This window comes from Gavialis gangeticus, unplaced genomic scaffold (genome assembly GCF_001723915.1).
Source record: "Gavialis gangeticus isolate Ggan-Ray unplaced genomic scaffold, GavGan_comp1, whole genome shotgun sequence".
NCBI lineage: Eukaryota > Metazoa > Chordata > Crocodylia > Gavialidae > Gavialis > Gavialis gangeticus.
Window position 1 is genome coordinate 39,875,465 of NW_017728994.1, and position 12,458 is coordinate 39,887,922.

The following is a 12,458-nucleotide window of genomic DNA, read 5'->3' on the forward strand; positions in this document are numbered from 1 at the left end:
ATTTCTTACCTACTGCAGGAGATAGAATCCAGCCTTGTGTTACTACTGAACTGGAAATACTGTCTTAATAGACTCCATTCTCTCTGTGATGGCCAGGAAATCATGTATTACCCTATGTTTTTTGGTTTCCGTTTTATGTAGCACTGGCTAGTGCAATGTACTTTTAAAATATTGGTGATTTCTTGTAGTGATCACATGGCATTTTAAAAATATTCTGCTCTTGATGCATGATTTGTGAGATCACTGGAATCTGTTAGACGTAATATGCTGAAGGTATGTGGCAGCCTTGATTTATTAGTTGTTGAGTTTGTACTTTTAACAGATAATGTGGGCCAAATTCACTGCTGGTGTAACTCCATTAAGAATAACTCTATTAGACTAGGAATGATGTCAGCCCCTTTTTCTTGAACAGTGATACACAGGTAAGTGCTTAAGAGAGGGATTCACAAGTGCTGACCAGTTTCAGTTCTTGTTCATTGCCTAGTAAGTCACAGAATAACTGCTCATAAACAAGCAATTAATGAAAATGTCCATTCATTGCTTTCCATGGTTACGTCCACAGAATGGAATGATTCCATTAATACATATTTCTCCTTAGAAGTACTGATTAAAGAAAACTAAACTGTTTATAGGTATAAGTGATTTACCATTAATAAACTTACATATAAAGTAGAAATCCAACACTTTTCCACAAATGTGTTGTCAATTATTTACAGTGGTAAAATATAATTTAACAAAAGTTCAAGCAATCCAGAAGTACAGAGTGGGCAGAGTCATGAATCAAGATATGCATACCTCAGAAAACATGACTGCTAGATTTCATGCCAATGCAGTTAATGAATTATATCAATTTATACATTTGAATTACTTTGTTTTTTGAAGCCCCTAGCTTCAGAATTACTTTGCTTAGCACTTAAGGATAAATGTATTTATGGTGCCTTGAAGCACATACAATATATTTTGAATGAGAGCTGCTCCCTTTTTAAGAGTGTTATAAGAATTTTGGTAGAACAGCAGGCATGTTTATTTCACTAATATAAATAACCCATCACCTAATACATGTTGAAGTCTCAATCCCACAATCCTTGATAAGGATAACCTCCCACTGACATCAGTTGGAGTTTTGCCTGAGTAAGAAGCATGGATATGGACTCTTAACTATTTTTCTGACAGAAAGAAAATACCAACAATTTTAAGAAGTGCATGGTTATTTTAAAGACTTGAAATCTTGGACATTGGGGTTTCAGTGAGAACTTTGCAATTGACTTCAATAACACCTGGATTTAGACCTAAAGTTTTATGCACTGTATCTATTGGCATAGATTTCTATTATACTAATAAATTCATGTATAAGTAGACATTCAATGCTTCATTAATTATATTATGTTCCTTGAGAGATGCCTTGATTATCATTGGATAGGTATTTAGTAGATTTTATTTCTTATGCATGTAGAAAAGACACATAGCACCATTACTGGTGCAAAAAGGTCAGAGTCCTTTTAATTAAACAAATTCACATTGTTTTTAACTTGCCACAATTTTTTTAGACATTGAATAAACGTAGTCTATTGCAACAACAGAATTCAATGGGCAGCTGTCTGCCAGTCGGCCTTCACTCATAATATTAAGTGAATGGTGGCGTTGTCTGATGAAGTGCACATCTTTCTTGATCCTCTAGATCTTTTCTCATGTAATCAGTCTTACGAATTTAGAAGGATTATCCCCAATCTTTCCATTTGGTAGTAAGAGGCGGTAAGTCAGATGCACTTTGTCACAAAGATAGCAGCTGAAGAAAGCATCTTAGCAGTTAGTCAAATGCTGAATCTTTCTCAGCTTCCTCAGAGCAACCATTCTAACAATGTCCTCATTCACACCTTTGGAACGGGAGTCATGCTAGTTCCAAGAATTCTAACTGGCTATTTTAATGGACAATGTAATTATATTTATAACGAATTAATTATGTCCTGGGGATACAAGCTTTGCCTAACTTTAAAAAAAGAGTTTGTGAAAGTAGTTCAGGTGCTTTGAAAACTGGTCACTTCTTAGAGATGCATTTGAATCAACACTGAATCTCAGTCTGGAGGTCTGAGGGTATTGAATATGGATCTGATCAGGGGTGGATGGGGTGGGTGCAGTGGTGAAGTTGCACTCCCTTTCCCCTTTGATTCCTGGTCCACTCAAAGTTTAAACTAAACTGCTCAGCAATGACAGTAACATTTTTATTCAGGTAGCAATGAGGGAGTCGCTTGACTTAGTGGCTCATTATAATCTGCCTGGTTCCTTCTAAACTCACCATTCCACAGGTGTTCATGACTCTCTCTCCTTTTTTAATGGTCTTAATGTTCCATTAATGAAGCAATTCTTTCTTTCACAATTCTGCTGTCTGTTAGTGGCTCCAGGTAATATAGCTCTTATTTCACAACCCTGCAGACTGTTTTTAACTCTAGCTAAAAACATTAACTCAGGTGTGGAAATAATTTGAGTTGAGCATTGGATACACCATCAAGATGCTCAAGAAGGCTTGATTTTGTTTTATGACCCTGAAAGAAATGTACATTTAATTCTAATAATGACAGGACTAGAGAAACAACAACTTTTGATTATTTTTGCCTAGTTCCTTGTGCTTTGCAATACATATGATGTAGCTAATTAATGCACATTCCAATAAAGTTGTATTTTCTTTTGCTTTGGTTGTAAACTGAATAATATAGCCCTAGGCCTCTAGTATATTAGTAGCCTCTAGTTTATTTTTACCTGGAGAAATGTGTGTTGTGTTACATGTATATGTAATGATGTGCCACACCATCTGCACCCCCTTTCAAAATCCTAGATCCACTCATGGATCTAAATACCATGCCCTGAACCCATTTTTATTTTCAACTCATTTACCTCCTTACAAGGAGTTCTCTTGCTTCTTGTCTGCTGTCAGACAAGCATTGCCGTGTAGCAATAAAATGCTAGAGACCAATTTGGGAATCTCCTGTAAAGATGACTATGGGTGATAAGGGAGAACCCTTTCCAGAAGGCCTAGGATAACAGAGCTGGATTCTGCTTTGTTCATTATGGACCTGGTTTTGCATCAGCACCATACTTATCTGATGTTTTCCTCCTCATAATATAGTAAGTACATTGTGAAAGTTGCATCAGGATATTTGAAGTAACAAATCATGCTAGATAAAGTGAGCCCACCTGCTTTTAAACTTCATATCCTGGTCCAGGGTTTCTGTCGCTTGTTTGGGGTTTGGTACTTTGAAGCACAACTCTGTTTCAAAACTACTTCATGCTGTGCCGTAAGTTTATATAGGAAAATCCACATAGGAATGGACAGAGTCCCAGTCCCCAGAACAAGTCTCAATTATTACTCACTTACCTTTTGCACATCAGGTACATTGAAAAACTTCTTGGTATGAGCAACCCATCCCACTATCCCAATGTCCAGAGGAAAAACAATCTCTCTGTCTGGGACCACTAGGTTCTCCTCAAACTTAGAGGTAGGGGTAACATTGAAGAGCCTTGTGGCCAGTTCAGGGATGCCATTGCGGGCACGGCAGGTAAACATGCTACACCGATCAGCTGCCAGCAGCTGTGCCAGCCTCTGCAGAGCTTTGTGCACGATTTTCTCCATGCTGCTTGTGTCATCCTGGATCTCTGTTAGCAGCTCAAAGAGCAATTGAGACTCCTCCAGTTGAGACATCTCTTTGAAAGAAACTCCAGCTTTCAGTTTCCCAGGGCTGACTTTAAAGATGCTTCCCAGCACTTCTGCCCTTATCTTTTGGTCGAAGTATTCCTTGGCAAACTGGGGGTTGTTCTCTAAGTATTTCTCAACATCATCCTTACTTATCTCTCCCATTTTTGTATGGATCTTTCTTGTGGCTTTTTAAAATTGCATCACCCTAGAAACAAAGAGTCCTAATTTGGTGCTAGCAGGAAAATGACACGTTGCACATACTGTATCTCTCATACGGATAGTACTGCACCCTTATTCTGTAGCTTCCAAGTCTCTGAAACCTTTGAGATATGACAGAAGGCACTGGCTTAGTGTCTTCTTAGTGTGGGATCTTGGAGACTGCTAATTAAAGAGATGTTAGGACACTAAACCCCTGAGCACTTTTAGCTCATAAATCCTAAGGGAATCACTTTATCATTTTAAATTAACCAATCAATTCTTAGGCTAGATGCAACAGGGTAATAGTGTATAGGTAGGTGCAAGTATAGACTCTCATTTTCAAATGCTCTATAAAATGTTCTGTACATACTAAGTGCCTCCAATGACATTAATATGGAGAATGTCCTGACATCTTTGTGCCATACACATGCTTATTATTCTTTCAGACATGTGCACGTGCACACACATGCACCTGTACACAGAAACATGTTTGTAGATGTTTTGTGAATAGAAAATAGAGTAGCTTAACAATAGTGAATAGGCTTTTACCTGTGTATAGATAACATTAAATCAAGCTTTAGGATTTAGTTTAGTACTTGCAGTAAAACAAACAGGACTGGGATGGTAGAAAAATAATAGAGCAATTCTTCTGTTGCAAAGAGCTCAGAAAGACAACAGCAGGTCAGACTGTTTTTGACATTATAGATTCCTATTTGAAATCTCTGAGTTTATCACAGCTCCCTGGCTGAAAATCACTCTTGTAGATTAATTGCTGCAGTCACTCTCAAATTAGACAGTTTTAAACTCAAAGGGCTCCCAACCCTCCTTCTGACCTATAATATTATTGTTTCTGTATGACACAGAATGTTCCAAATGTTCGTTAGTTATGTTAATATAAAATACAAATATTTTAATATTATTTTCAGTAAAAATCCTGGCCCATCTAGTAATACTAAAGACATTTAGTATCCTAGTTACTCTTACCATTTTTTAGGTTTTATGAGGCAGCTACACAGTACAGTAGACCAAATATTTTTGCAGTAGTAGTTGAATATGCTGTTTGTATGACCAAGAGTCCTTGTGGTGTTGCTGTTATATACAGAATATCAGTTTTATGTATGAGAGATACAATGCCAGTATTTGGAAGTGTTGAGTATTAACTTGTTATTCTGCTTCTGATTTATGACCTTATGACGGGTGGGCAATTATTTTGGGAGGAGGGCCACTTACTGAGTTTTGGCAAGCCATTGAGGACCACATGACAGGCAGCCCAGGGCAGATAAATATTAATTTTCTAAATTTTTTAGGGGCCCTGCAGGCCGGATAGAATGGCCTGGTGGGCCACATCCAGCCCGCAGACTGTATTTTGCCCACCCCTGCCTCATGAGCTTTTATTTTCCATGACTCTCAAGCTCTTTCAATATTACACCATTTGTTATAGGAGATTTGCTATGATTCATTTGCTGTTCTTTTGCATAAGAAAAGAGTGCAAATCTTAACATTTCTTTTAGACTGGCTTTAGAGATGCATGCAGCGTTTTCTAGTTTCACCGTAGTTAAGTTTTTCTTAGCTGTGTGATAATTTCATATCCCCATTTTTTGAAGATTCACTAAGTGCATGTAAACTGGCTTACTAATTTTTCTGAATTTGGTGTTGGACACCTGCTTCTCTACAATGAATCATGTTGCCTACAGGGTGAGATCACAGGTCATCCTTCATTTCAGTTGTGATGTGGTTGCTCTTTTGCATTTTTCTTTAAATTATTTGATAACTTAAGAGGAATGTTATTAACATTCACTTTTGTATCTGTACATTTGTGTTAATTGTTTTAAAAAACTTAGAAAAAGTTATTCCTTATATACTGTTTTTTATTGAGATCTATAAATTAAAATCACTCAAATGTTTTAGATGAGTACAATTTCATCATGCCACAGTGAGCCACCTGTTTCTTTTACAGAATGACCACTTTTTTTCTTCATTTCTGCTTTTTTAAAAAGTCCTTAATAATACAGTTCCACATTTAAATACAAATCTATCACAAGAAGTTATATCTAAAAATGATCTTAGACACCAATTTAGATGTTCCCAGCACTCCAATATGCTGATTAAAATTTGAATATCAGTTTGCTTAAAAATTGTCAAGGGGGAACTCATTTTTAGTGAATATGAGGCTTAATGTAGAAGCTGTTATACAAAAAGGCTTAACATTAAAAGCTCACTTTGCATAATCATTTTCACTGCACATTTAAAGGAAAAAACAGTACCTGCTCTGGACTTGTAACCTTTTCCATACTGATATAATTTGATTTAAAGACATGACGAGCTAGTTGTCGTATTCTTGACGTTGTTGCTATTTCAGAGTAGTACTGACATGGGGGGATTTGTTTTTTTAACACACATGATGTAGTCTACCGTTGACGTTTACAGTTACTACAGCAAATACAACTATTTATGGCATATTTCTTAGTAGTACACCAGCCCTGAGCTCTTGTGATGCATGGACTTTCCTAAGAAGGATAACTGATAGACTTGTGGTTATTTAAATAGATTAATGTAGCACTTAAATGCCAACGTATTTACAAGGTTTCCCAGTTTAGCTCAGTGTTTGTGTCTTAGCATGTCTTTCCATGTTGACACCCGTGATATAGTTAATTTATCTCCAATTTTCAAGGGAAAAATAGATGCAATTTGTTCACTTCATTTACAAAGGGTCACATGTGTAGTTGTGAGGCAACTGTCTTGATATAGCAGGCAATGTGCCTGAGCCAAGAAATTAATATTCAGAAATGTTAATACAATTTTCAAAATGGTTAGTAATAATTTGGCAGAATATTAATGAAACAAAGTACCACCAGATTCACATTTTTGTGAAGTCTGGGTATTATTGGAATATGGTCCAGAACACATCAACACAATAAGGTAAGAATAATATCATACCATTGTCCATCTCTTTTTCTAATATAGTTTATTCTTATAAAAATGAAATGAAGAACAATCCAAGGCAAGAAATCAGTGAATGAAAGGAAGTACATGAGATCATTAATATGGAGACTGACATGTAGACTGATGATAAATAAAAGGTATTGATATCAGACAATGTACAGAGAAAGGGCAATAGGTCCAGGAGAGTGCTACAATAATTGATGGTAGCTGTGGTTTTGTTTAACATTATTCATGACATAAAAAGATAAAAAAAGAATTAACTGAATGCAGATGACTCAGTTGGGATGCATTGTGAACACAACCTAGGACAAAAATACAAACGGTTCCCAAGAGGTCAGAAGCATGGACAAGAAATAACAAAATCAGATTCATCCACAAAGAATGAAAAAATACATCTAGAAAATAATTATCTAAAACATAGCTATTCAGTAAAGGGAGGTATATGGAAAATAATAATGCTAAGGAAGATCTCTATATGATCACAAGGAAATTAAAAATGAACTTTAATTGTGATGTGGCAACCACAAGATTAATGTACTTTTATACTACTTATACAGGCTTACCATATCATGGATGAGTGATATAATAATCTATTGATATGGAGTTGGTGAATTTGCATCTATAATACTATACTGAAGGTCTTAGCACCTCAGTATGTGTGAGGGAATGGGTGGGACAAAAACATCTATTTATTTTACCATTTTTATCTAATGCTTTCTCTCTCAGTCTCTTTCTCTTATCTTGCAAACAGCATGTTTGCTTATCTAATCTAAAAAGCATTTAAAATCTATGATAAATCTCTTGATTCAAAACAGTTTTATGATGGTGGTGCATGTTATGATTTTAAAATCAATGTGCAAATAATTTCTCACCTGTTCTATCTCTCTCTCACGCTCTCTCATACTTAACTGCAAAAAGTAGAACTTAGACCAGCTAGTTAATCAGGGCAGTAACTGTAAAGCTCCCCATAGGAGGCTTCATGAGAAAATTAAGTTACAATGGTTTGCAACAAGTATAATTATTGATAAAAAGTTTTCATTGTCTGGATATTGCAAGGACAGTATTGTGTGTTACCAAATCCACACGTGGAATATGTTTGTGCTTAATTTAGAGTACACCAAATGGAAATGGACTGGAGACCTGGAAAACAAAAATGGGTTTCTAGGAAGAAATTCATCCTTGATTTTATCCTGGTATCTGTAAATGCTAGTGGTTACTGTTGGTTACTTTCTCTAGTCTGGATGCTAATTTGGCACAGTAAATTTCCCCCCTAAAATGATCAGTGCATAGGCACTGAAATACATTCTGATCCCATGAGTCAGATTGGTATACCATTCTTAGGGCTGCCAAAAAGAAAACCGTAGACTATTTGGAAGTGATATGAATCATTGTTAAGTGAACAATGGGAGATGAACTCTCATGGATACAGTAGTGTAAGTCCAGAATAACTCTATTCAGCCAGCACTTATTGCCCTGATTCTGAATATATCTTATTTAAGTAGTTTGTAAGGGATGTATCTACCCTGCCTTCTGCCTGATTCTGAAATCATCAGGCGCATCCAGATAAGTCCGTATGTGCCTCTTGCCGCATCTCAAAGCAGTTTGAGATGCTGCAAGAGGCGCACTGGGAATAAAAAAATGTTCCCCATGCTGCATATTTGCAGCATGGGCTCAAAATTTGATACCTGGAAATGCAGGTATCAACCCCCTAAAAGAAAAGTGGAGCAGACCATGGCCTAGGACCATGCCCTGAGGCAACTGGAGTCTGGAGTCCTCCAAAGAGATGCTCTGGTAGCCAGCCAGAGTGTCTCTATGCCTGCCCCCTGTCTGGAGGCTGGCCATGCAGAGTGTGAGATGTGGGGGTGATGTGGGGTTTGCAGGAGGGGGGAGAAGGGTTTGGGGGGGGCTCATGGGTGTGTGTGTGGGGGGGTGAGTATGGGGATTGTGTGGGGGTGTGGGTATGAGGGAGGTTTGGGGTTTGTGGGTGTGTATGTGGGGGATGTGGGATTTGTGGGTGGGTATGTATGCTTTGTGGGGAGTTTATGGGAGTGGGGTTTGTTGCAGAGGTTTAAGGGCGAGGCCACCATCCTCCCCCCCCACCCCCATCTCCCATACTCCCGTGGTGCACAGACTCCGGTGCTGGCAGCAGCATTCTGCCAGGCTGTCGGGGTGCTCATGGCCTGCTATAGGCACAGCCCCCCTGCTGTGGCACCAACTCATACCCAGGAGCTGCACATGATGAATGGAGCCAGCCTGGCCCAGTCTGCTGCTGCACACCTTTGAACACAACTGGGATGGCTCCTGCCATCACCTGTGGCTCCTGGGTGCAGTGCCAGGAGTCATGGATGGTCACAGGGGCCAACCTGGTTCTGTTTGAAGGTACGGGCCAGCAGGCTGGGCTGGCTCCATTCACCATGTGCAGCCCCCAGGTCTCAGGTGGTGCCATGCCATTGTGGGGCTGTGCCATGAGCAACCTGATGACCCGGCTGGCTGTTGCTGCCAGCACCAGGGGCTGTGCACTGCAGGGGGTTGGACGGGCGGGCATGTGGAAGCTTCCCCTCAAACCTCCACCCCCATAAACCCCACATCCACAACTTCCCCCCATTAACCTTACAGTTTCCCCACCCCACAGTCCCTGTTTACTGGGGACAGAGCCTGGGTCCCAGCTGCTGCTGCAGCCTTGCCCCACTTCTATTTGCTCCAGCATGTTGAGGCAGTGTGTTGAAGCAGCAGGGGCACACAGTAGCCATAGAGATGCTCTGACGGGTGCTAGAGCATCTCCTTGGAGATCCCAGCCTCCAGTTACTTCCAGTTACTGTGCCACTTTTTTCCAGGGTTTTTTTTTTTTCATACTGGGTGTGGCAGGTCTGCTCCCCACTCACTGCGTCTCCAAGCTCCAGGTGGCTGGTCTGCAAGTGGCCAGGCCAGCACCCCACGGCTGGAAGCAGGACCATGGATTGAATCATAGAATCATAGCACTGGAAGGGACCTGCAAGATCATCAAGTCTGGTCCCCTGCCATGGCCAGATGTTATTGGACTCTGGCAAGCTCAACAAGGTGCTTGTCCAGTCTCCAACGCCTCCAAGGATAGTGACTGCACCACCTCTGCTGGGAGCCTGTTCCAGATTCTGATGACCCTTTCAGAGAAAAAGTTTTTTCTTATGTCCAGCCTGAATTTACCTTCTGTTAGCTTATGCCCATTGGTCCTCATCCTCCCTTGAGGTGCCTTCCTGAAAAAGTGCTCCCCTAGATCTTGATGCTCACCCCTGACATACTTGTAGGCAGCTATTAAGTCACCAAGGCCTCTCAGCCTTCTCTTACTCAGACTGAACAGGCCCAGTTCTCAGAGTGTTTCTTCATAGGGCCTATCCTTCATGCCTCTGATCATATGAGTGGCCCTTCTTTGTACTTTCTCAAGCTTATCTACATCCTTCTTGAAGTGCAGTGCCCAGAACTGGACACTACTCCAGCTGTGGCTTCACCAACACCGAATAGAGAGGAAGGAGCACCTCCCCAAATACATCGATTGATGCACACCAGAGTTCTGTTTGCCCTTCTGGCAACCTCATCACACTACTGGTCCAGCCCGTTAAGGTTCCTGGGACAAAAGGAGCCAGATGGCCATGCCCTGGGAGAAGCAGAAAGGAGGGAGCACCCATGGTGCCTCTGGAAGCCTTCCCCGTGGCTGGCATGGGCCAGTGGTTCCACAAGCAGAAGGACCACTGGGCAGCATGGCAGTTCAGACAAAGGCAAGGGTTTCCCTGCCACATCTGAGCTGTCCTTCTTTGAAGGCGTGGAGCCCACATGAGCCAGACCAGAACATGGAACAAAAGAGCCCAGGCTTCAGCAGAGGGCAGTCACCCAGGGTCCCAAAACTGAACAAGACTACACCTGTGCTGGACACAGCCCTCAGGTACACACAGAGTAGCCAGATAGGACAGAGGTGGTCCAGGAAGCACCGGTGGATCCTGCCAAGGGAATAAACCTGCCAGGGAGTCGGGCTACAGAACCTGCCATGATAGTACACCTTCAGGCCCTGAGACTCATGGTTGGGCAGTGCCAGGCATGGAAAGTTGCCCCACGGGGTGCTATAAGATGTGGCCAGATGCCAGCCAATCCAGACCCCAGTGCTCTTGGGGACACAGCCCTGATGCAGGAGTTAGGTTACAGCTACACAGTGCAACCTACACATGGGAGGTGGGGGGGAAGTGCCAAAGATGAGGCACCTGATGTGGCGAGCATCATTGCCCTGCTCACTCGCACCCCTGGGAGAATTTCAGTTAGAGTATTGTTAAGTTGTTCATTTTCTGATTGGAGACACTTGGACCACCAGCCAGGTGAGCAGGGCAGAGACAGACCACCCAGGAAGCACATCCAGATCCCACTGAGACCCAAGTTATAAGACCTGAGAGGAAAGGGGTGGCGTGAAGGGGAGGTAAGGAACTCCACAGAAGAAGCACCAGTGGAGGTGCCCAGGGTTTTGGAAAATGCTGAACAACTCCAGTGGAACCTCAGGTAACATCAAGTCATGGCAGGAGAGTAGACACTGATGCAGCATGCTTAGGCAGACAGAGCAGGCCAGCAGCAACATGGTGAGCATGGGTCTGCCACACTGGGATTTTCTGGTATCAAATTTAGAGTCTGCGCTGCAAATACACAGTGTGGGGAACATTTTTTCATTCATGGTGTGCCTCCTCGTAGTATGGGAAATAAGCAGGAGGAACTCGCCCTCAGAATAGTCAATTCAGACTCAGACATACTAGGGCTTACAGAAACTTGGTGGGATTCATCCCACGACTGGGCAGTTAAAATTAAGGGCTACAGGCAGGATAGAGAAGGAAGGAAAGGTGGGGGTGTGGCGCTCTGTCAAGGAGCAATACACATCCTCTGCCACCAAAATGGGGTCAGAGGGGCAAGCAGAAGTGCTCTGGGTCAAGATACAAGGGGGCCGTGGGGAGAGGGATCTAATGGTGGGGGTCTACTACAGACCCCCAAACAAAGGGGAGGAGCTGGACTGGGAATTTTCAGGCCAGCTTGCAGAGGCACTTAAGGCAAGGGATGTAGTTGTCATGGGAGATTTAAATTACCCAGACATCTGCTGGGAGGAACAGTCAGCCAGGTCAGACTGTTCCAGGAGGTTCCTGGCCGAGATACAGGACCTCCATTTAACTCAGGAGGTGCACAGTCCCACCAGAGGAAATGTCCTGTTGGACCTGGTCCTGGCCACAGGCAATGACCTGGTAAGGGGTCTCCAGGTTCTTGACCACCTGGGTGATAGCAATCATCGCTTGCTGGAATTCACCATCCAGCGCAGGGTGTCAAGGGCCAGCAACAAGGAGGTAGCCCTAGACTTCAAGAGGCCCAACTTCAACGAGTTGAGGAGAGTAGCGGGAAAGGCGCTGGGATTCTCGAGGGCAGGGGAACTCAGTGCCCAAGATGAGTGGTCGTTCCTTAAGGAGACAATACTCAGGGCCCAAGGGGTGACGATCCCAACAAAAAGCAAGGGGGGCAGGAGTGCTTGAAAACCACCCTGGCTCACCAAGGGTGTACGGGAATGTCTGATTGCCAAAAAGGCAGCATACAACCAGTAGAAAGGGGGTGCTATCTCCAAAGAGGAGTATACCTCCTC

The 12,458-nt window shown here is 42.2% G+C and overlaps 1 protein-coding gene across 3 annotated transcripts in view; it reads right to left on the bottom strand.

Moving 5' to 3' along the window:
• The window catches only part of PDE6C (phosphodiesterase 6C), a 53,607-nt gene extending 49,493 nt beyond the window's left edge, over positions 1-4,114 (bottom strand). Inside the window, exons 1-2 of one of the 3 annotated variants that reach the window (XM_019502619.1) lie at positions 3,764-4,114; positions 3,371-3,694 (exon numbers count right to left, since the gene is read on the bottom strand). In XM_019502619.1, coding sequence (XP_019358164.1) covers positions 3,371-3,694; positions 3,764-3,850 — 411 coding nt within the window. In that variant the 5' untranslated portion in view covers positions 3,851-4,114. Of the gene's footprint in view, positions 1-3,370 lie in introns of all 3 variants that reach the window. The other 2 variants (XM_019502618.1, XM_019502616.1) reach the window with 2 other exon arrangements.
• Positions 4,115-12,458: the final 8,344 nt, after the last annotated feature.